Source organism: Epinephelus lanceolatus, chromosome 4 (genome assembly GCF_041903045.1).
Source record: "Epinephelus lanceolatus isolate andai-2023 chromosome 4, ASM4190304v1, whole genome shotgun sequence".
NCBI lineage: Eukaryota > Metazoa > Chordata > Actinopteri > Perciformes > Serranidae > Epinephelus > Epinephelus lanceolatus.
Window position 1 is genome coordinate 49,273,947 of NC_135737.1, and position 23,583 is coordinate 49,297,529.

General features: G+C 42.0%; 1 protein-coding gene across 2 annotated transcripts; it reads left to right on the forward strand.

Annotated features, from left to right (window-relative positions):
- Positions 1-731: 731 nt before the first annotated feature.
- mmp23bb (matrix metallopeptidase 23bb) lies at positions 732-17,844 on the forward strand. 2 transcript variants are annotated; one of them, XM_078167440.1, is made up of 8 exons: positions 732-1,261; positions 5,296-5,402; positions 8,729-8,880; positions 9,014-9,181; positions 10,073-10,237; positions 12,735-12,845; positions 12,962-13,088; positions 16,440-17,844. In XM_078167440.1, exons 1-8 carry the CDS (start codon positions 1,181-1,183, stop codon positions 16,630-16,632), a joined length of 1,104 nt encoding a protein of 367 aa, XP_078023566.1. In that variant the 5' UTR covers positions 732-1,180; the 3' UTR covers positions 16,633-17,844. The 2 variants fall into 2 exon arrangements, with proteins under 2 accessions (XP_078023566.1, XP_078023567.1); XM_078167441.1 differs by having other exon boundaries at positions 732-1,234.
- Positions 17,845-23,583: the final 5,739 nt, after the last annotated feature.

A 23,583-nucleotide genomic window follows, 5' to 3' on the forward strand; every position in this document is an offset into this window, starting at 1 on the left:
TAACCTCTGTGACAGATGGGAGTCCGTCTCTTGGAGCGTCTCTGTTTGGACAGATGTTCTGAGGACAGACAAGACAAACGTTGCACATCTGGACTGCTGTTGGTGGGAAACCAGCTCGGGGTGGCCCTACCTGTGGCCCCAGACCCTGAGGGCCCCTGAGGCAACAACAAGGACCAGGTCTGGGTTTGTTCATCTGCTGCTCTGATCCACAAAATAAAAACAGATCCTATCACCAGCACATCTGCAAATATATAAATATATAAATATGAAGACACGCTGCAGATATTTAAAACATGTCAACATAACTCAGCTCCCACAAAGTGCCCACATGAACATTAATAATAAAAGACAAACACACTGCAGACTTATAAATGTAAATGTAAATACAGTTTAAATGTATACATAAACAATATTATAAACGTAAATATAAACATAAACAATATTATAAACGTAAATATAAACAAAAATAAAAGTATAAATATAATGAAACAGTTGCTACACTTCAGACACATAAACATTCATATAAACATAATGACTGACATCAGAACACGTGATGACCAAAGTAAAAAAGAGAAACACTGAGATAAACCTGATCCTGATCCTGATCCTGATCCTGGACCTGATCCTGATCCTGATCCTGGACCTGAAGGGTTAAACTCAGACTCAGAGTCTGGGTGTAAATGGACACCGCTCACACTCACACCTGACCCCGCCTCTCCGGACCAGCCCCACTGCAGCAGTGAGCGCACTGTCCGGGAACTTCCCTCAGTTTGATCCCGAGGACAGCAGAACGGACCGGGTCCGGAGCCAGTCCTCAGTCCTCAGATCTTGTCCTCTGGTCCGGACTCAGTCCACAGAGACAGGACACAGACACGGGACAACAGGAGGGACACTCTTGTGTGCGGCTCGGCTCAGGACGCGCTGCGGCTTTACGCGTCTCCGGGTCGGGCTCTCCGGGTCGGGCTCTCCGGGTCGGGCTCTCTCCGGGTCGCCTTCTCCGGGTCGTGTCTCCTGAAGCCACGAGGATCTGAAGGACTGAAATCACCGCGTGGATCTTTGTTTTCTTTGGACACGCGCTTCTTCCAAGGACGCGCACATAGTGTCTGGCTGATTGATTGATTGTTTGATTGATTGATTGATTGGTGGGCGGGTCATGTGTCGGACTGTGTAGGGCGTCATCATGGAGCCTCCTCTGCTGCTGCTGCTGCTCCTGCTGATGATGATGATGATGAAGGTGAGCGGAGCTGCTGTCTGGCCGCAGGTCAGTCACCTTATCAATGAAACACGGTTTAACACGTCATCGGACACGTCACATCAGTCACTTATCAGTATGAAGCTCTGCTGCTACGTGTTTTTATTAAAGACAAAATCAATAATCAATAATGAAAAAGTTCAAATGTACATCAGACATCCCATAATACGGTTTTATTCGTCTGCAGCTCAAATTAAATCCGTCCTGTCAGAGTCATGAGAAGTCTCGTCTCACAGATTCACAACGAGTGAGTACAGCGTTAACTTCTGTGACATCAGCCGTCGCTTTCCAGAAAGTCACAGAAACATTTCCATGTTTCATACGTGACGTAGGACACGAGCTGATTGTGTTGTCTTCAGAAGGGGACAGACACTGCTTAGACGCCTGCCTGCCTCTGATTTCACAGAGACGTCGCTGCGTTTCCTGTCGGGATAGTGCCGCGATAAGTGGTCGTTTTTAATCACGACCTCGCTGCGTTTCCTGTCGGGATAGTGCCGCGATAAGTGGTCGTTTTTAATCACGACCTCGCTGCGTTTCCTGTCGGGATAGTGCCGCGATAAGTGGTCGTTTTTAATCACGACCTCGCTGCGTTTCCTGTCGGGATAGTGCCGCGATAAGTGGTCGTTTTTAATCACGTTGTCGCTGCGTTTCCTGTCGGGATAGTGCCGCGAAAAGTGGTCGTTTTTAATCACGACGTCGCTGCGTTTTCTGTCGGGATAGTGCCACGAAAAGTGGTCGTTTTTAATCACGACCTCGCTGCGTTTCCTGTCGGGATAGTGCCGCGATAAGTGGTCGTTTTTAATCACGTTGTCGCTGCGTTTCCTGTCGGGATAGTGCCGCGAAAAGTGGTCGTTTTTAATCACGACCTCGCTGCGTTTCCTGTCGGGATAGTGCCGCGATAAGTGGTCGTTTTTAATCACGACCTCGCTGCGTTTCCTGTCGGGATAGTGCCGCGATAAGTGGTCGTTTTTAATCACGTTGTCGCTGCGTTTCCTGTCGGGATAGTGCCGCGAAAAGTGGTCGTTTTTAATCACGACGTCGCTGCGTTTCCTGTCGGGATAGTGCCGCGAAAAGTGGTCGTTTTTAATCACGACCTCGCTGCGTTTTCTGTCGGGATAGTGCCGCGAAAAGTGGTCGTTTTTAATCACGACCTCGCTGCGTTTCCTGTCGGGATAGTGCCACGATAAGTGGTCGTTTTTAATCACGACCTCGCTGCGTTTCCTGTCGGGATAGTGCCACGATAAGTGGTCGTTTTTAATCACGTTGTCGCTGCGTTTCCTGTCGGGATAGTGCCACGAAAAGTGGTCGTTTTTAATCACGACCTCGCTGCGTTTCCTGTCGGGATAGTGCCACGAAAAGTGGTCGTTTTTAATCACGTTGTCGCTGCGTTTCCTGTCGGGATAGTGCCACGAAAAGTGGTCGTTTTTAATCACGACCTCGCTGCGTTTCCTGTCGGGATAGTGCCACGAAAAGTGGTCGTTTTTAATCACGTTGTCGCTGCGTTTCCTGTCGGGATAGTGCCATGATAAGTGGTTGGTTTTAATGACGACGTCGCTGCGTTTCCTGTCGGGATAGCGCCACGAAAAGTGGTTGTTTTTAATCACGTTGTCGCTGCATTTCCTGACGGGATAGCGCCACGAAAAGTGGTTGTTTTTAATCACGTTGTCGCTGCGTTTCCTGTCAGGATAGTGCCACGAAAAGTGGTTGTTTTTAATCATGACCTCGCTGCGTTTCCTGTCGGGATAGTGCCACGAAAAGTGGTCGTTTTTAATCACGTCGTCGCTGCGTTCCCTGTTGGGATAGTGCCACGATAAGTGGTCGTTTTTAATCACGTTGTCGCTGCGTTTCCTGTCAGGATAGTGCCACGAAAAGTGGTCGTTTTTAATCACGACCTCACTGCGTTTCCTGTCGGGATAGCGCCACGAAAAGTGGTTGTTTTTAATCACGTCGTCGCTGCGTTTCCTGTCGGGATAGTGCCACGATAAGTGGTCGTTTTTAATCACGTTGTCGCTGCGTTTCCTGTCGGGATAGTGCCACGAAAAGTGGTCGTTTTTAATCACGTTGTCGTTGCGTTTCCAGTCGGGATAGCGCCACGAAAAGTGGTCGTTTTTAATCACGTTGTCGTTGCGTTTCCAGTCGGGATAGCGCCACGATAAGTGGTTGTTTTTAATCACATCGTCGCTGCGTTTCCTGTCGGGATAGCGCCACGAAAAGTGGTTGTTTTTAATCACGTTGTCGCTGCGTTTCCTGTCGGGATAGTGCCACGAAAAGTGGTTGTTTTTAATCACGTTGTCGCTGCATTTCCTGTCGGGATAGCGCCACGAAAAGTGGTTGTTTTTAATCACGTTATCGCTGCGTTTCCTGTCAGGATAGCGCCACGAAAAGTGGTTGTTTTTAATCACGACCTCGCTGTGTTTCCTGTCGGGATAGTGCCACGAAAAGTGGTTGTTTTTAATCACGTCGTTGCTGCGTTCCCTGTTGGGATAGTGCCACGATAAGTGGTCGTTTTTAATCACGTTGTCGCTGCGTTTCCTGTCAGGATAGTGCCACGAAAAGTGGTCGTTTTTAATCACGACCTCGCTGCGTTTCCTGTCGGGATAGTGCCACGAAAAGTGGTTGTTTTTAATCACGTCGTTGCTGCGTTCCCTGTTGGGATAGTGCCACGAAAAGTGGTCGTTTTTAATCACGTTGTCGCTGCGTTTCCTGTCAGGATAGTGCCACGAAAAGTGGTCGTTTTTAATCATGACCTCGCTGCGTTTCCTGTCGGGATAGTGCCATGATAAGTGGTCGTTTCTAATCACGTTGTCGCTGCGTTTCCTGTCAGGATAGCGCCACGAAAAGTGGTTGTTTTTAATCACGTCGTCGCTGCGTTTCCTGTCGGGATAGTGCCATGATAAGTGGTCGTTTTTAATCACGTTGTCGCTGCGTTTCCTGTCGGGATAGTGCCACGAAAAGTGGTCGTTTTTAATCACGTTGTCGCTGCGTTTCCTGTCGGGATAGCGCCACGAAAAGTGGTCGTTTTTAATCACGTTGTCGTTGCGTTTCCAGTCGGGATAGCGCCACGATAAGTGGTTGTTTTTAATCACATCGTCGCTGCGTTTCCTGTCGGGATAGTGCCAAGAATTGTGGATTTCATACCGTCACATGTCCACATTAACCACAGTGTTGTTTAAATGTAAAGTTTCATTGTATCTGCGACATGATAAAATAAAATTGTAACGTACCTGTGGTTTATGTGTGAGGTGACATCACAAGGATTTAGTTTCCCAGAGGAGGAAATTAAGACACAGAAAGTGCTCATGTCTCTGCTGTCTGAGGTGAAATCTGGTTTGGGGTTCGCTGGAGGACCAGAGGAGGTTCACATGTGGGTGACAGATGTCTCACATCTGTCTTCAATCAGTCTGCTGCCACGTCTCAAACCACTCAACTCTTCATGCGTTCACACTGAAACTCCACTGTATTTCTTCTTCTGTCAGTAAAGTTACACCCACTGCGTTTACACACCTGCACTACGTTACCCACATACACATGCTGTGGAGACGAGGCTAGTCACATGTGAGGAACAAAATTCCCCACCATGGTTACTGAATTCATCCACAGCAGAGTTTAAAGTGAATGAACTTCAGGTGCAGATTGTTTTTTTACTTTTAACTGAGGCTCTGTGATTCCATGTTTCCTGCCCAAATGCACCCTGGGAGTTGTAGTTAACATCTTAACTTAAGCTGTTTATCAGGGAGCAGATAATTTTAACCCAAGAGTTTCTGACAGATCTGTAAAGTTTGGTCACAGCAGCCACTGGTGGACGTTAGAGCAAGTGCAGCTGACATCATAACCCTCCATATGTAAACTCATCTGTGCTCTCCTCAGAGTCTGACTCCAGTATTAATATGAACATACAACCAGATAAACTCAGATTATTCTGGACGAGCTGTGTGAGGGTTTGTAAAATGTTTGGATATAGTTTGGTGAGGTAACGAAGCCTGACTGATTTACAAACGGTCATTTAATGAAGTATTTCAAGATCAGACATTTGTTTGTTTCAGACGTCTGTCAGCAGCAGAGAGACAGAAACATTTAAAGGAACAAGGAACAGACGCTACGCCATTAACCCTGTGGGACACAAGTGGACCCACCACAACCTCACATACAGGTAACACACAGGTAACATATAGGTAACATACAGATAACACACAGATAACACACAGGTAACACACAGGTAACAAACATGTAACACACAGGTAACACACAGGTAACACACATGTAACACACAGATAACACACAGGTAACATATAGGTAACATACAGATAACACACAGATAACACACAGGTAACACAAAGGTAACACACAGATAACACACAGCTAACAAACATGTAACACACAGGTAACACACAGGTAACACACATGTAACACACAGGTTACATACAGGTAACACACAGGTAACAAACAGGTAACATACAGGTAACACACAGGTAACACACAGGTAACACACATGTAACACACAGATAACACACAGGTAACATATAGGTAACATACAGATAACACACAGATAACACACAGGTAACACAAAGGTAACACACAGATAACACACAGCTAACAAACATGTAACACACAGGTAACACACAGGTAACACACATGTAACACACAGGTTACATACAGGTAACACACAGGTAACAAACAGGTAACATACAGGTAACACACAGGTAACATACAGGTAACATACAGGTAACACACAGGTAACATATAGGTAACATACAGGTAACACACAGGTAACATACAGGTAACACACAGGTAACATACAGGTAACATACAGGTAACATACAGGTAACACACAGGTAACATACAGGTAACACAGGTAACATACAGGTAACATACAGGTAACACACAGGTAACACACAGGTAACACACAGGTAACATACAGGTAACAAACAGGTAACACACAGGTAACACACAGGTAACATACAGGTAACAAACAGGTAACATACAGGTAACACACAGGTAACACACAGGTAACATACAGGTAACATACAGGTAACAAACAGGTAACATACAGGTAACATACAGGTAACACACAGGTAACACACAGGTAACAAACAGGTAACATACAGGTAACATACAGGTAACACACAGGTAACATACAGGTAACAAACAGGTAACACACAGGTAACACACAGGTAACATACAGGTAACAAACAGGTAACACACAGGTAACACACAGGTAACAAACAGGTAACATACAGGTAACACACAGGTAACACACAGGTAACATACAGGTAACATACAGGTAACAAACAGGTAACATACAGGTAACAAACAGGTAACACACAGGTAACACACAGGTAACATACAGGTAACAAACAGGTAACACACAGGTAACACACAGGTAACATACAGGTAACATACAGGTAACACACAGGTAACATACAGGTAACATACAGGTAACACACAGGTAACAAACGGGTAACACACAGGTGACATACAGGTGACATACAGCTGCAGTCTGGTTGCCATGGTGATGAATTACCTCTGACCCTAATCACACCCCCCTTCAGTTTGAGAGTTAACTTTAAACATGGAGTGGCCGTGGCTTGAGGCGGGCTTTAAAGGCTGGGTTAATTTTCCTCCTCGGTGATTGTATGTAGTTTTCATGTGTTCTTCAGATACTGAGTCAGTGCTCAGACACCTGCTGACAGGTGATGATGTCACGGGAGAGCAGCACTGATTGGACTGAACTGTGTCTATGAATGAGCTCTGATTGGCCGCCTGCTTTTCATAGTCAGGTTCAACCTGAGAGGCCATTTACATAAACGGACATTTCACCGTCTCCGTCTTCAAAAAGATCTTCCTTTACACTTAACCGTGTATATATACACAAGAGCATGCCAAACCTGTAGGTGGCAGCGTAACGAGAAGCTCAAGCCTTCCATGTATCCATTGTCACCATAGCAACATAGGTCGTACTTTTGACACAGGTGCAAGTTCCGGCGCATACTGTGATGTCGGCTGCCTATAACTCCGTTTATCTGCGTTTATCTCAGTTTACATGCAAACGCGCAACCGGAGTTTTCCAAAATCTCCACTCTGGCCGGAATTTTTAGAAAGACTCGTTTTCAGAGGAGAAATCTCCGTTTGCGTGTAAACGAAGGGCACAAACAAAGGAACATGTCTCCGTTTATTAAAATCACTGTGTACGTGTAAACGGCCTCTGAGAGGCAGCACTCAATGGCCCCTGATTACAGCTCAGTTTACCAACATCCTGTCTGTCTGTCTCTAGTCTCGCTCACCAGACCTTTCTCAAGAAAAGAAAGGTCTGGCTGGGCCGACTCTCACTTTAAGATTGGAGAAAAAAATGCCCCGGCTGCTTGTATTTCTTTCAACCAATCACAATCGTTCTGGGCGGTGCCACAGCAACGGTGCGCTTGCAAAAATATTGCCGGGGGGAAACAGGTTTTGTTGTAACACGCCCACAAAAATATCACCTACAGGACGCGAACCATGGCAGAAAAATGGCTACATCCCCGCAAGATCAAACACTGCAAAAGTTAGTAAAGGACGTGTTGAAAACCGCAACCGGAGGTGGTAGGGCGGGACTTCAGCGGGTGGCTCGTTCCACCCAATGAGACGCTGATCTATGCAGCGAACTTCTGCCCACTCAGACTAGTCTGTCTCTGTCTCTCTCTCTCTCTGTCTCTTTCTGTCTCTGTCTCTGTCTCTCTCTGTCTCTCTCTGTCTCTGTCTCTGTCTCTTTCTGTCTCTGTCTCTGTCTCTTTCTGTCTCTGTCTCTGTCTCTTTCTGTCTCTGTCTCTTTCTGTCTCTTTCTGTCTCTGTCTCTGTCTCTTTCTGTCTCTGTCTCTGTCTCTTTCTGTCTCTGTCTCTTTCTGTCTCTGTCTCTGTCTCTGTGTCTGTCTCTGTCTCTCTCTGTCTCTGTCTCTGTCTCTTTCTGTCTCTGTCTCTTTCTGTCTCTGTCTCTTTCTGTCTCTGTCTCTGTCTCTTTCTGTCTCTGTCTCTGTCTCTTTCTGTCTCTGTCTCTTTCTGTCTCTGTCTCTGTCTCTGTGTCTGTCTCTGTCTCTCTCTGTCTCTGTCTCTGTCTCTTTCTGTCTCTGTCTCTGTCTCTTTCTGTCTCTGTCTCTTTCTGTCTCTGTCTCTTTCTGTCTCTGTCTCTGTCTCTGTCTGTCTCTGTCTCTGTCTGTCTCTGTCTCTTTCTGTCTCTTTCTGTCTCTGTCTCTGTCTCTTTCTGTCTCTGTCTGTCTCTGTCTCTTTCTGTCTCTGTCTCTCTCTCTCTCTCTGTGTCTCTCTCTCTGTCTCTTTCTGTCTCTGTCTCTCTCTCTCTCTCTGTCTCTTTCTGTCTCTGTCTCTCTCGCTCTCTCTGTCTCTTTCTGTCTCTGTCTGTCTCTGTCTCTTTCTGTCTCTCTCTCTCTCTGTCTCTTTCTGTCTCTGTCTCTCTCTCTGTCTCTGTCTGTCGCCCTGTCTGTCTCTCAGGATCATAAAGTTCCCTAACACTCTGAACGTAGAGGACACCAGGAAGGCCATCAGCATCGCCTTCACCAAGTGGAGCGACGTGTCTCCGCTCACTTTCACCGAGGTTATCGATGGAAATGCCACCTCTGACATCACTGCTGACATCACCATCGGTAGGTACACAGAAAGACAATACAGGAAGTGGAGGAGTTTAAAATTAAATGCAGACAAAACAAAAACGAAGAAGACAAGAAACAGTGTCAGGTCTGTGTGCGTGTGTGTGTGTGTGTGTGTTGGGTGCGTTAGGTTTCTACACCTTTAACCACACTGACTGCTGGTGGTCTCCTCTACACCCGTGTTTCGACGGTCTGAACGGTGAGCTGGCCCACGCCTTCCTGCCACCACGAGGAGAAATCCACTTTGACAACCATGAGTTCTGGATCCTCGGCAAGTCCAGGTTCAGCTGGAAGCAAGGTACCTGTACCGCAGTACAAGGAAGTACTACAAGTATTCAGACAGGAAGTACTACAAGTATTAGGACAGGAAGTACTACAGGTAGTAGTCCAGTGGTGTTTGAATGTTTTTATATATCATGACATCATTATGTTAAATTCATGCAGCCACAGGTCCAGGTGTGATCATGTGACTCTCCAGGTGCTGACTGTGGGCCAAATGTCAGTCCCTAACCTAAACCCTGAAACATAGACCCTGAACTATAAAACCTGAACCCTGAAACATAAACCTTAAACTACCAATTGTAAACCCTAAACCCTGAACTGTAAATGTTGAACTCTAAACTCTAGACTTAAACCCTGAATGTTAGACCCTGAACTGTAGACCTTAAACTGAATTCCCTGAACCTTAAGCCCTGACCTTAAACCCTAATCGCTAAACTGTATACCCTGAACCCTGAGCCCTTAGCCGTGCACCCTGAACCAAAAGGCCTAAACTTTAAACTCTGAAACCTGTGTCCTAAACTTTAAACCGTAAACCCAGAGCCCTGAGACCAAAACCATATCCTCTGAACCCTAAGCCCTAAACTGTATACCCTGAACCCTGAGCCCCAGGCATTAGACCCAGAATCGTAAAACCTGATCCTTGAACCCTGAACTGTAAACCCTCTGGGACTCAACTGATGTCACCTGGTCATTGTTTGAGAGGCTGAGGGGGTCCAAACTGGTGCAAACAGGAATGGGACAGTGGTGAAGTGTCACGATGATGATGCCAAAATACGTTAGCGACATTATATGTTTGGGACTTTTTATATTTTCAATGTTCTTTAGAGACAGACTGTTAGATTTAATGTTTCGACCCTGCAGCTGTCGATCATGTGACCGTGTAGGTGTTGATCATATGACCGTGCAGGTGTGTGGCTGAATGACCTGGTACAGGTGGCGGCTCATGAGATCGGTCACGCTCTCGGCCTGTGGCACTCCAGAGACCCTCAGGCTCTGATGCATCCCAACGCCACGTACACTGGCCAGAGGAACATCGCCCAGGACGATGTGTGGGGCATCCAGAGACTCTACGGTAAACTCAGCTGACAATACAAAACATTCATTCATTTATTTTCTGTAACTGTTAATCCTGTTAGGAGGTCACGGGGGGCTGGAGCCTATCCCAGCTGACACATTGGGTGAGAGGCAGGGTTCACCCTGGACAGGTCACCAGACTATCACAGGACTGACACACAGAGACAGACAACCATTCACACTCACATTCACACCTACAGACAATTTAGAGTCACCAATTAACCTGCATGTCTTTGGACTGTGGGAGGAAGCTGGAGCACCTGGAGGAAACCCACGCTGACACAGGGAGAACATGTCAGAGCACCTGGAGGAAACCCACGCTGACACAGGGAGAACATGTCAGAGCACCTGGAGGAAACCCACGCTGACACAGGGAGAACATGTCAGAGCACCTGGAGGAAACCCACGCTGACACGGGGAGAACATGTCGGAGCACCTGGAGGAAACCCACGCTGACACAGGGAGAACATGTCGGAGCACCTGGAGGAAACCCACGCTGACACAGGGAGAACATGTCAGAGCACCTGGAGGAAACCCACGCTGACACAGGGAGAACATGTCAGAGCACCTGGAGGAAACCCACGCTGACACAGGGAGAACATGTCGGAGCACCTGGAGGAAACCCACACTGACACAGGGAGAACATGTCAGAGCACCTGGAGGAAACCCACGCTGACACAGGGAGAACATGTCAGAGCACCTGGAGGAAACCCACGCTGACACAGGGAGAACATGTCAGAGCACCTGGAGGAAACCCACGCTGACACAGGGAGAACATGTCAGAGCACCTGGAGGAAACCCACGCTGACACAGGGAGAACATGTCAGAGCACCTGGAGGAAACCCACGCTGACACAGGGAGAACATGTCAGAGCACCTGGAGGAAACCCACGCTGACACGGGGAGAACATGTCAGAGCACCTGGAGGAAACCCACGCTGACACAGGGAGAACATGTCAGAGCACCTGGAGGAAACCCACGCTGACACAGGGAGAACATGTCAGAGCACCTGGAGGAAACCCACGCTGACACAGGGAGAACATGTCGGAGCACCTGGAGGAAACCCACGCTGACACAGGGAGAACATGTCAGAGCACCTGGAGGAAACCCACGCTGACACGGGGAGAACATGTCAGAGCACCTGGAGGAAACCCACACTGACACAGGGAGAACATGTCAGAGCACCTGGAGGAAACCCACACTGACACAGGGAGAACATGTCAGAGCACCTGGAGGAAACCCACACTGACACAGGGAGAACATGTCACAGCACCTGGAGGAAACCCACGCTGACACAGGGAGAACATGTCAGAGCACCTGGAGGAAACCCACGCTGACACAGGGAGAACATGTCAGAGCACCTGGAGGAAACCCACACTGACACAGGGAGAACATGTCAGAGCACCTGGAGGAAACCCACGCTGACACAGGGAGAACATGTCAGAGCACCTGGAGGAAACCCACACTGACACAGGGAGAACATGTCAGAGCACCTGGAGGAAACCCACGCTGACACAGGGAGAACATGTCACAGCACCTGGAGGAAACCCACACTGACACGGGGAGAACATGTCAGAGCACCTGGAGGAAACCCACGCTGACACGGGGAGAACATGTCGGAGCACCTGGAGGAAACCCACGCTGACACAGGGAGAACATGTCAGAGCACCTGGAGGAAACCCACGCTGACACAGGGAGAACATGTCAGAGCACCTGGAGGAAACCCACGCTGACACGGGGAGAACATGTCAGAGCACCTGGAGGAAACCCACACTGACACAGGGAGAACAAACTCCACACAGAAGGGCTCCCCCACGCCAGGGTTCAAACCTAGAACCCTCCTGCTGTGAGGAGATGATGTTGACCACTGCATCACTGTGCCACTCAAAATATATTGATTGAAAGTTATTTAAATGTAGAAACATAAACACAATATTTCTGAACACATCATCAGTTATTTGAACAGTTTTTAGTTTTGGGCAAAGTGTACAGCGTGATGACGAGGAAACAGGAGCCTTGTCTTTCTGCTGCAGAAAAAATGAAAGTTGTCGCTGTTCTGGTTTTTATTTTAGATCGATTTCAAATGCTGCTGAACCATTATTAATAGAGCTAATTAATTAATCGATTAATCAGTTGAAAGAAAACTAATTAGACAATTTTTATAATCAATAAATCCTTTCAGTCATTGTTCAAGTAAAAAATTCCAGATTTTTTTTGTAGTTTTCTGACAGCAATTAAAGAGTCTTGTTGGTAGGAGAAAAGTAAACTAATCGATTAATCATGAAAATAACCAGCTGATTAATCAATAATGACGATAATGATTAGTTGAGCCCTGAATAGTGATAATAAAACAGTGTGTGATCCAACAGTATTTAACTGCTGATATTTACAGTACATTTTCCTGTTAATGTTCTCACCTCTTGTGAAGTTGAATTGCAGTACTTTTACTTGTATCCGAGTACTTTAACCACAGTGAGTACTTCCTGTTTGCTGCAGGGTGCCTGGATAAGAAGCGAGTGTGCGACCCGTGGGCTCGTCTGGGCTTCTGTGAGCGCAGGAAGACGTTTATGAAGAAGAACTGTCCTCAGCGCTGTGACCTGTGTTACGGTGAGTCGCCAGCGAAACTCTGAAACTGAACCCGGAGCTGCCAGGACGTGATATCACACAGAAGCCTGAGCTTCCTGTCTCCCTCTCTGCTGTGACACTCATTTCCTGTCTTCCAGAGCCTCTGGAGGCGGTAACCACGCCAACGCCACCGCCAGCCAACGTCAAGATCAAGATGGTTCCCCGGGGGAAGGTGGTGGGTTTTCGGTGTGGAACCAAAAACCCTCGGTCACCACCCAAAGTCAGGTCAGCTGATCAATACTGATGACTGGTGGTTATTGATCTCTTCTACTCTATAAAATGTGTCTCAGAAACAATGTTAACGTCTCATTTTCTCTGTTTAAATGAGTTTACAGAAGATATTCACCTCTGACAGACTGAAGGCACTTACTGATCATACAGACCTGTGACCTTATTGATCATACAGACCTGTGACCTTATTGATCATACAGACCTGTGACCTTACTGATCATATAGACCTGTGACCTTATTGATCATACAGACCTGTGACCTTATTGATCATACAGACCTGTGACCTTACTGATCATATAGACCTGTGACCTTATTGATCATACAGACCTGTGACCTTATTGATCATACAGACCTGTGACCTTACTGATCATATAGACCTGTGACCTTATTGATCATACAGACCTGTGACCTTATTGATCATACAGACCTGTGACCTTACTGATCATATAGACCTGTGACCTTATTGATCATATAGACCTGTGACCTTATTGATCATACAGACCTGTGACCTTACTGATCATATAGACCTGTGACCTTATTGATCATATAGGCCTGTGACCTTATTGATCATATAGACCTGTGACCTTACTGATCATATAGACCTGTGACCTTACTGATCATACAGACCTGTGACCTTATTGATCATACAGACCTGTGACCTTATTGATCATACAGACCTGTGACCTAATTGATCATACAGACCTGAGACCTTATTGATCATATAGACCTGTGACCTTATTGATAGACCTGTGACCTTATTGATCATATAGACCTGTGACCTAATTGATCATACAGACCTGAGACCTTATTGATCATATAGACCTGTGACCTTATTGATTACATAGACCTGTGACCTTATTGATCATACAGACCTGTGACCTTACTGATCATACAGACCTGTGACCTTACTGATCATACAGACCTGTGACCTTATTGATCATACAGACCTGTGACCTTATTGATTACATAGACCTGTGACCTTATTGATCATACAGACCTGTGACCTTATTGATCATATAGGCCTGTGACCTTATCGATCATATAGACCTGTGACCTTACTGATCATATAGACCTGTGACCTTATTGATCATACAGACCTGAGACCTTATTGATCATATAGACCTGTGACCTTATTGATTACATAGACCTGTGACCTTATTGATCATACAGACCTGTGACCTTACTGATCATACAGACCTGTGATCTTATTGATCATACAGACCTGTGACCTTACTGATCATATAGACCTGTGACCTTATTGATCATACAGACCTGTGACCTTATTGATCATACAGACCTGTGACCTTATTGATCATACAGACCTGTGACCTTACTGATCATATAGACCTGTGACCTTACTGATCATACAGACCTGTGACCTTATTGATCATACAGACCTGTGACCTTATTGATCATACAGACCTGTGACCTTATTGATCATACAGACCTGTGACCTTACTGATCATATAGACCTGTGACCTTATTGATCATACAGACCTGTGACCTTATTGATCATACAGACCTGTGACCTTACTGATCATATAGACCTGTGACCTTATTGATCATACAGACCTGTGACCTTATTGATCATACAGACCTGTGACCTTATTGATCATACAGACCATGACCTTATTGATAGACCTGTGACCTTATTGATCATATAGACCTGTGACCTAATTGATCATACAGACCTGTGACCTTATTGATCATATGGACCTGTGACCTTAATGATCATATAGACCTGTGACCTTATTGATTATATAGACCTGTGACCTTATTGATCATACAGACCTGTGACCTTAATGATCATATAGACCTGTGACCTTATTGATCATATAGACATGTGACCTTATTGATCATACAGACCTGTGACCTTATTGATCATACAGACCTATCAATCAATCAATCAGTTTTATTTATAAAGCCCAATATCACAAATCACAATTTGCCTCACAGGGCTTTACAGCATATGAGATCCCTCTGTCCTTATGACCCTCACAGCTGATCAGGAAAAACTCCCCAAAAAACCCTTTAATGGGGAACAAAAGGTAGAAAGCTCAGGAAGAGCAACTGAGGACCTGTGACCTCATTGATCATACAGACCTATGTGAGAGAGATAGACAGGAAAAATATGGTGGGAGCAGTATTACTTGCAGCCTTCGATGTTATTGATCACAGACTGCTAATTAATAAACTCAGGTGGTATAGTTTCACCCCAACAGCGATTGCATGGTTGAAGAGTTATCTACTCAATAGAACCCAAAGAGTATTTTTTAACAGCAGCTTCTCAAGGATTAAACAGGTTGAGTCTAGAATTCCACAAGGAAGCTCACTAGGTCCTTTACTCTATTCCATTTTCACTAATGACTTTCCTCTGGTGCTGGAAAAAGCAAAAGTGTCCATGTATTCTGATGACACAACATTATATGCACATGCGCCCACAGTAAGTGAAATCAGTGAAATTTTAAACAAAGAACTGATTGCAGTATTAGAATGGGTGATTAGTAACAGATTAGATTTAAACATACAAAAAACAAAAAGCATTATTTTTGGTACAAATCATTCACTGAGTATTAAACCCCAGTTAAATCTGATGCTAAATAATGTAAATGTTGAGCAGGTTGAAGAGACGAAGCTCTTGGGTGTCATCTTGGAAAACAATTTGTCATGGACAAGACATACAGATGCAGTGGTTGCAAAGATGGGGAAGAATATATCAGTCATAAGAAGATGCTCAGTGTATTTAACACCGCAACTGACCAAACAAGTAATTGACACACTAGTCCTGTCACATCTAGACTACTGCTCAACAATTTGGTCAGGTGCAAACATGAGGGACCTGGAAAAACTGCAGCTGGCTCAAAACAGAGCAGCTCGGCTTGCCCTCAAGTGCACATCAAGTTCAAATGTAAACGAGATGCATGTCAAGCTCTCCTGGACAAAAGTCACGGAGAGGCTGACAGTATCACTCCTTGTCTTCTTAAGAAATATTAGAGTGTCAAAATATCCTATCTGTTTATATAATCAACTAACATTGATATACATGCGTATCAAACGAGACATGCCACAAGAGGTTGTTGCCAACTGCCTAAAGCTAAAAAGGTGGCTATGCAAAGAACAGTGTTGTATCGAGCAATGGCGTCATGGAATGCACTGCCAGAACACATTACCAAAGAAAAAACAAAATCAAGCTTTAAAAGCTGCGCAGCCGCTAATGGGGATCCAAATAAAATAAACAAATAAACCTTACTGATCATATAGACCTGTGACCTGCAGAGTTCAAACGACTTTGTGCTCACGCAGTGTTGGAAGAATGGTCAAAAGTCTGTTTCCTGTTTCCTGCAGCTGGTACAAAGACGGCGAGCAGATCCTGTCCTCCATCCCAGGCTACATCATCATGAAGGACCGAGACCTCCGCATCGTAGCCAATGAGTTCAACGAGGGTGTTTACACCTGCCGCATTCATCGACGGGGAGACATTGTGTCCGCCAACTCCTGGGCAATCCGACTGAAACCAGAGCAGCCATCCAACAGCTGAGGACATGGACGGGACGGATGACAAAAAGATGACAGGAAGTGCTGATTTTAATTTTATGTAAAATGACAGAACTCAACAACCGTGAGTACGTTTGGATTGTTTCTGATTTCAGAGGACGAAGTTTGGACCTTTTTTATGTCTGACTGAGTTTTAGAAGCTCTGGAACCAGACGGGACACTCATGGCAGCTCCATGGTAACAACATGACCTCATTATCCTCCTAATGCTCCAGAACTTCATTTACCTGTAGAAAGTCATGTCCTTTAATCTTCCTGTAAGACGTCAAGAACTTGGGAAGTCCCAGATCAGCTCATGAGGACGTCATGTCCTCTTAAACATCTCATCAGGACATTGTGTTCTCATAAACATCTTGTCACGACATAGTGTCCTTGCAACCCTTTTGAAGTCCTGTCATGTCCCTGTAATCCTGTATAAAGTTTGGTACCTGTAATCCACTCGACATATACACATATGATGTCACGTCTCTGGAACTGTCCGTGCATGATGTGACATCCTCATAATCCTCCCAGCAGGACATCATGTTGTTGTTATCGTCCTGACAGAACATTGGTCCTCATAATCCTGTAGAATTTCACAAACCTGTAATCTTACGTAGCGATGTAATGTCCCTATAATTCACAGTGACCTCTGTGTTCAGTGTTTTTTTCATGTTCAGGTTTGTTGTCTAACGAGCGTGTGAACTATTATCTGCGTCACATTTATGACTGAATATTTAACGAGGAGTTAAAGGTGAACACAGTTTAACCGTTAATTTCTGTTGGTGACGAACTCAGTCGACATTTCTGATGTTTATAAACCATCAAACAAACAAAACATCTGAGTTTATTTATTCTAACAAACCTTAATTACAGTTGCTTAACAAGCTTGATGTGTCGCCGTCATGGTGATGTCACCCTGCTGTGTTTCAAACCTTTAAAGATCAAACACAGAGACATATTTATCTGAGCCAATCAGATGCTTTGTAACATCTGGTGGTCAGAATGCAGAGCTGTGATTGGTTGTTTGTTTCAGCTTCCTGTTTCCTCCTCAACTTATAAAACCTGTCTTTAGTTAATGTGTGCTCATGATAAACAACAAAGAAAACAACATATAAACAAACAAACTGAACATGTTTGTGATTTTACCCAGAATGCATCGCTGTATCTCTTCTTCATACTAAATACAAATAAAACCTGTCGTCTGTTTTAACCTCTGTCAGGAAAACGTGTCTGTTTGTTGGAAACGTTTCATGTGTGAAAACTTTTTGTTATATATTTAATATATATATTAATAATTTTATATAATTTAAAATTTGATCATAATTAATAATAATTTAATATTTTAATATATGTATATATGTGTATATACATATATATATATATATATATATATATATATATATATATATATATATATATATTGATATTACAACGTGTCATAAAATATGATCAGCTGAGATCACATCAGGTCACACAAACAAAATGAATTTTTAAATATATTTTAGACAGAAAAAAATAATAAAAAATGATTTCCTTTGAAAACAATTTAAGGTGTCACAGCTCTATTATACACGTATGTATTTTATATTTTAAAGTGTATGAACGTTATAACTACAACATGTAACTATACATGTTTACATAATAATAATAATAATAATAATAATAATAATAATACATTTTATTAAGAGACGCCTTTCACGACACTGGAGGTCACCTTACAGCAGAGAAAATAACAGCAGATTAAAAACATCACTGAGATAAAGAATGAAGTCACGTAAAATAAAAAACTAAATAATATAATAATAACATAACAACCAGTATATATTCAGCAAAACTTTTTTTTTCTCAGTAAAAACAACTCTAAACATAATGTGCATGTCTAATAATAAAATGTCTAACAGGATGAAAACTTTTTTGCAAATAAACATTTATTTAATAATTTCTTTCCAAAGAGTCATTTTTTCAAAGAGGTTTTAATAATCAGAAGGAACAAGCTGATTAAACTGTGAATAAAACCACATGAAACACACATCAATAAATAATCACAATATTTAAATATTATTGTCTGTGTGTATTGTCTTTCTTCTTCTCCTCTCTTTTCCATGTGCCTCTGAGCATCCCTCTTCTCCGGCATTCTTCTCATCTTCAGCCAGTAACCATGACTCAAGATTTTCATGCTCACCAAATATGTTAAAAGTTATATCATGAAAATACTTCATCTTTGTATCTTGTAAATTATTATTTTGAAACGGTAACGGCTACGTTATCCTGATAAAAAAGTAACTGTTGTCAGGGCTGCATCCCTAGCAAGGCTGGGCTACATAGCAACGGTCATTATACAGTAATACCAGACCTCTGAATGCCACGACTGACCAATCAGAATACAGCATTTAATAGAGCCGTATAATAAAAATAAATAATAACCCCATAATAAAGTCTGTAGCTATGAACAGACTGCGGTGTGTGTCAGATCAGACACATCGACATTCTGAGCTGATGGTTTTTATTCAGTGTTTTTCCAGACAAACACAAAAAGCCTGCAGACAAAGAACAGGGCTCATTTAACCCTTGGTGACCCAAATCTCTTGTCTCCTGTCCGTCTGCATCATCGCTGATGTGGGTCAAACTGTCTCGTCCACACAGGGACAATGAAGCTGCTTCAGCAGGACGAGAGGACACAACTCAGTCGTCTGTCCACCGTACCGTGAAAAAAGAGCTGGTTCATGATAATGTGACATACATATATAATAATATAATATACATGTATAATAACATGTTGTACATATACAATAATATAACATACATGTATACAATAATATAACATACATGTATAATAACATGTACATATATATAATATAACATGTATAATAACATGTTGTACATATATAATAATATAATATACATGTATAATAACATGTTGTACATATACAATAATATAGCATACATGTATAATAACATGTTGTACATATACAATAACATACATGTATAAAATAATATAACATACATGTATAATAACATGTAGTACATATACAATAATATAACATACATGTATAATAACATGTTGTACATATACAATAATATAACATACATGTATAATAACATGTAGTACATATACAATATATAACATACATGTATGATAACATGTTTTACATATATAATAATATAACATACATGTATAATAACATGTAGTACATATATAATAATATAACATACATGTATTGTAACATGTAGTACATATATAATAATGTAACATACATATATAATAACATGTTGTACATATATAATAATATAACACATATATAATAACATGTAGTACATATATAATAATATAACATACATATATAATAACATGTAGTACATATACAATAATATAACATACATATATAATAACATGTTCATATACAATATATAACATACATCTATAATAACATGTTGTACATATATAATAATATAACATACATATATTGTAACATGTAGTACATATATAATAATGTAACATACATATATAATAACATGTTGTACATATATAATAATATAACATACATGTATTGTAACATGTAGTACATATATAATAATGTAACATACATATATAATAACATGTTGTACATATATAATAATATAACATACATATATAATAACATGTAGTACATATACAATAATATAACATACATATATAATAACATGTTGTTCATATACAATAATATAACATACATCAATCAATCAATTTTATTTATAAAGCCCAATATCACAAATCACAATTTGCCTCACAGGGCTTTACAGCATACGACATCCCTCTGTCCTTATGACCCTCACAGCTGATCAGGAAAAACTCCCCAAAAAAACCCTTTAACAGGGGAAAAAAAACGGTAGAAACCTCAGGAAGAGCAACTGAGGAGGGATCCCTCTTCCAGGACCGACAGACGTGCAATAGATGTCGTACAGAACAGATCAGCATAATAAATTAACAGTAATCCACATGACACAATGAGACAGAGAGAGAGAGAGAAACAGAGAGAGACAGAGAGAGAGAGATGCAGGTAATGACAGTAGCTTACAACAACATTATTGAAAGTAATAATATTATAGTTATAGTTCTGGCTACTGTGGTACAATATGTTGAAAGTATGTATTAATATCTGGCAGTATACATGTGTGACAATAGTCATATGTGTATAATAACAGTAGAAGTATGACTAATGACTAATGATGGCAGCAGCAGCAGGAGGCATCTGGCAGGACCACGGCAGCAGCACAACCACACACGTCACGCTGTCCAGGCACCGCTGTGATATGAGTTAATCTGAGAGACAGTGGAGCACAAAGGCTCCGGAGAAGAAGCCGAGTTAGTGACATCCAGAATGGCCGAGTTAGCAAGATGCAGTAATAGAATACGAGCGAGAGAGAGAGAAGGAGAGAAGGTGCTCGGTGTATTATAGGGGGGTCCTCCGGCAGACTAGGCCTAAGTCAGCCTAACTAGGGGCTGGTACAGGGCAAGCCTGAGCCAGCCCTAACTATAAGCTTTATCAAAGAGGAAAGTCTTAAGTCTAGTCTTAAATGTAGAGACGGTGTCTGTCTCCCGGACCGTAACAGGAAGATGATTCCACAGGAGGGATAATATGGCACTATGAGCTCTCTAAGATATGATGGAGCTTGACCATTTAGAGCTTTATAAGTTAACAGTAGGATTTTAAATTCAATTCTGGATTTTACAGGGAGCCAGTGCAGAGAAGCTAAAACAGGAGAAATATGATCTTGTTTCTTAGTTCCTGTTAGTACACGTGCTGCTGCATTCTGAATTAGCTGGAGAGTTTTTAAGGACTTACTAGAGCTACCTGATAATAAAAATCGCCTACAATAATAACTTTATCTGATTTAAGAACTAAACTGGATAAAAACTCTGAGAATTCAGATACAAATTCAGAATACGTGTATAATAACATGTTGTACATATACAATATAACATACATGTATAATAACATGTTGTACATATGTAATAATATAACATACATGTATAATAACATGTTGTACATATACAATAATATAACATACATGTATAATAACATGTAGTACATATATAACATAACATACCTGTATAATGACATATTGTACATATATAATATAATATACATGTATTATAACATGTAGTACATACATAATAATATATAATATATAATAACAAATGTATAATAACATGCTGTACATGTATTATAACACACATGTATAATAACACACATATAATAATATAACGTGCATGTATTATAACATGCTGTACATGTGTTATAAGATACATGTATGATAACACACTTATATAATAATATAACATACATTATAATAACATGTAGTACATATATAATAATATAACATACATGTATTCTAACATGTAGTACATATATAATAATATAACATACATGTATAATAACATGTTGTACATATATAACATAACATACTTGTATAATGACATGTTGTACATATATAATATACATGTATTATAACATGTAGTACATACATAATAATATATAATATATAATAACAAATGTATAATAACATGCTGTACATGTATTATAACATACATGTATAATAACACACATATATAATATAACGTGCATGTATTATAACATGCTGTACATGTGTTATAAGATACATGTATGATAACACACTTATATAATAATATAACATACATGTATAATAACATGTTGTACAAATATAATAATATAAGATACATGTATAATAACATGAACATATATAATAATATAACATACATGTATAATAACATGTTGTACATATATAATAATATAAGATACATGTATAATAACATGTAGTACATATATGTAGTGGCATTGCTCTGGCCTCTAGCACTACCGTAAGAAACCTCGGAGTAATATTTGATCAAGATTTGTCTTTTAATTCTCATTTAAAACAAACCTCACGGACTGCATTTTTTCATCTGCGTAATATTGTGAAAATTAGGCCTATCCTGACCCGAAAAGATGCAGAAAAATTGGTCCACGCTTTTGTTACCTCAAGGCTGGATTACTGTAACTCTCTATTATCAGGTAGCTCTAGTAAGTCCTTAAAAACTCTCCAGCTAATTCAGAATGCAGCAGCACGTGTACTAACAGGAACTAAGAAACGAGATCATATTTCTCCTGTTTTAGCTTCTCTGCACTGGCTCCCTGTAAAATCCAGAATTGAATTTAAAATCCTACTGTTAACTTATAAAGCTCTAAATGGTCAAGCTCCGTCATATCTTAGAGAGCTCATAGTGCCATATTATCCCACCAGAACACTGCGCTCTGAGAACGCAGGGTTACTCGTGGTCCCTAAAGTCTCCAAAAGTAGATCAGGAGCCAGAGCCTTCAGCTATCAGGCTCCTCTCCTGTGGAATCATCTTCCTGTTACGGTCCGGGAGGCAGACACCGTCTCCACATTTAAGACTAGACTTAAGACTTTCCTCTTTGATAAAGCTTATAGTTAGGGCTGGCTCAGGCTTGCCCTGTACCAGCCCCTAGTTAGGCTGACTTAGGCCTAGTCTGCCGGAGGACCCCCCTATAATACACCGGGCTCCCTCTCTCTCCCTCTCTCTCCCTCTCTCTCTCTCTCTCTCTCTCTCTCTCTCTCTCTCACTCTCATCCTATTACTGCATCTTGCTAACTCGGCCATTCTGGATGTCACTAACTCGGCTTCTTCTCCGGAGCCTTTGTGCTCCACTGTCTCTCAGATTAACTCATATCACAGCGGTGCCTGGACAGCGTGACGTGTGTGGTTGTGCTGCTGCCGTGGTCCTGCCAGATGCCTCCTGCTGCTGCTGTTATCATTAGTCATTAGTCATACTTCTACTGTTATTATACACATATGACTATTGTCACACAAGTATACTGTCAGATATTAATACATACTTTCAACATATTGTACCACAGTAGCCAGAACTATAACTATAATATTATTACTTTCAT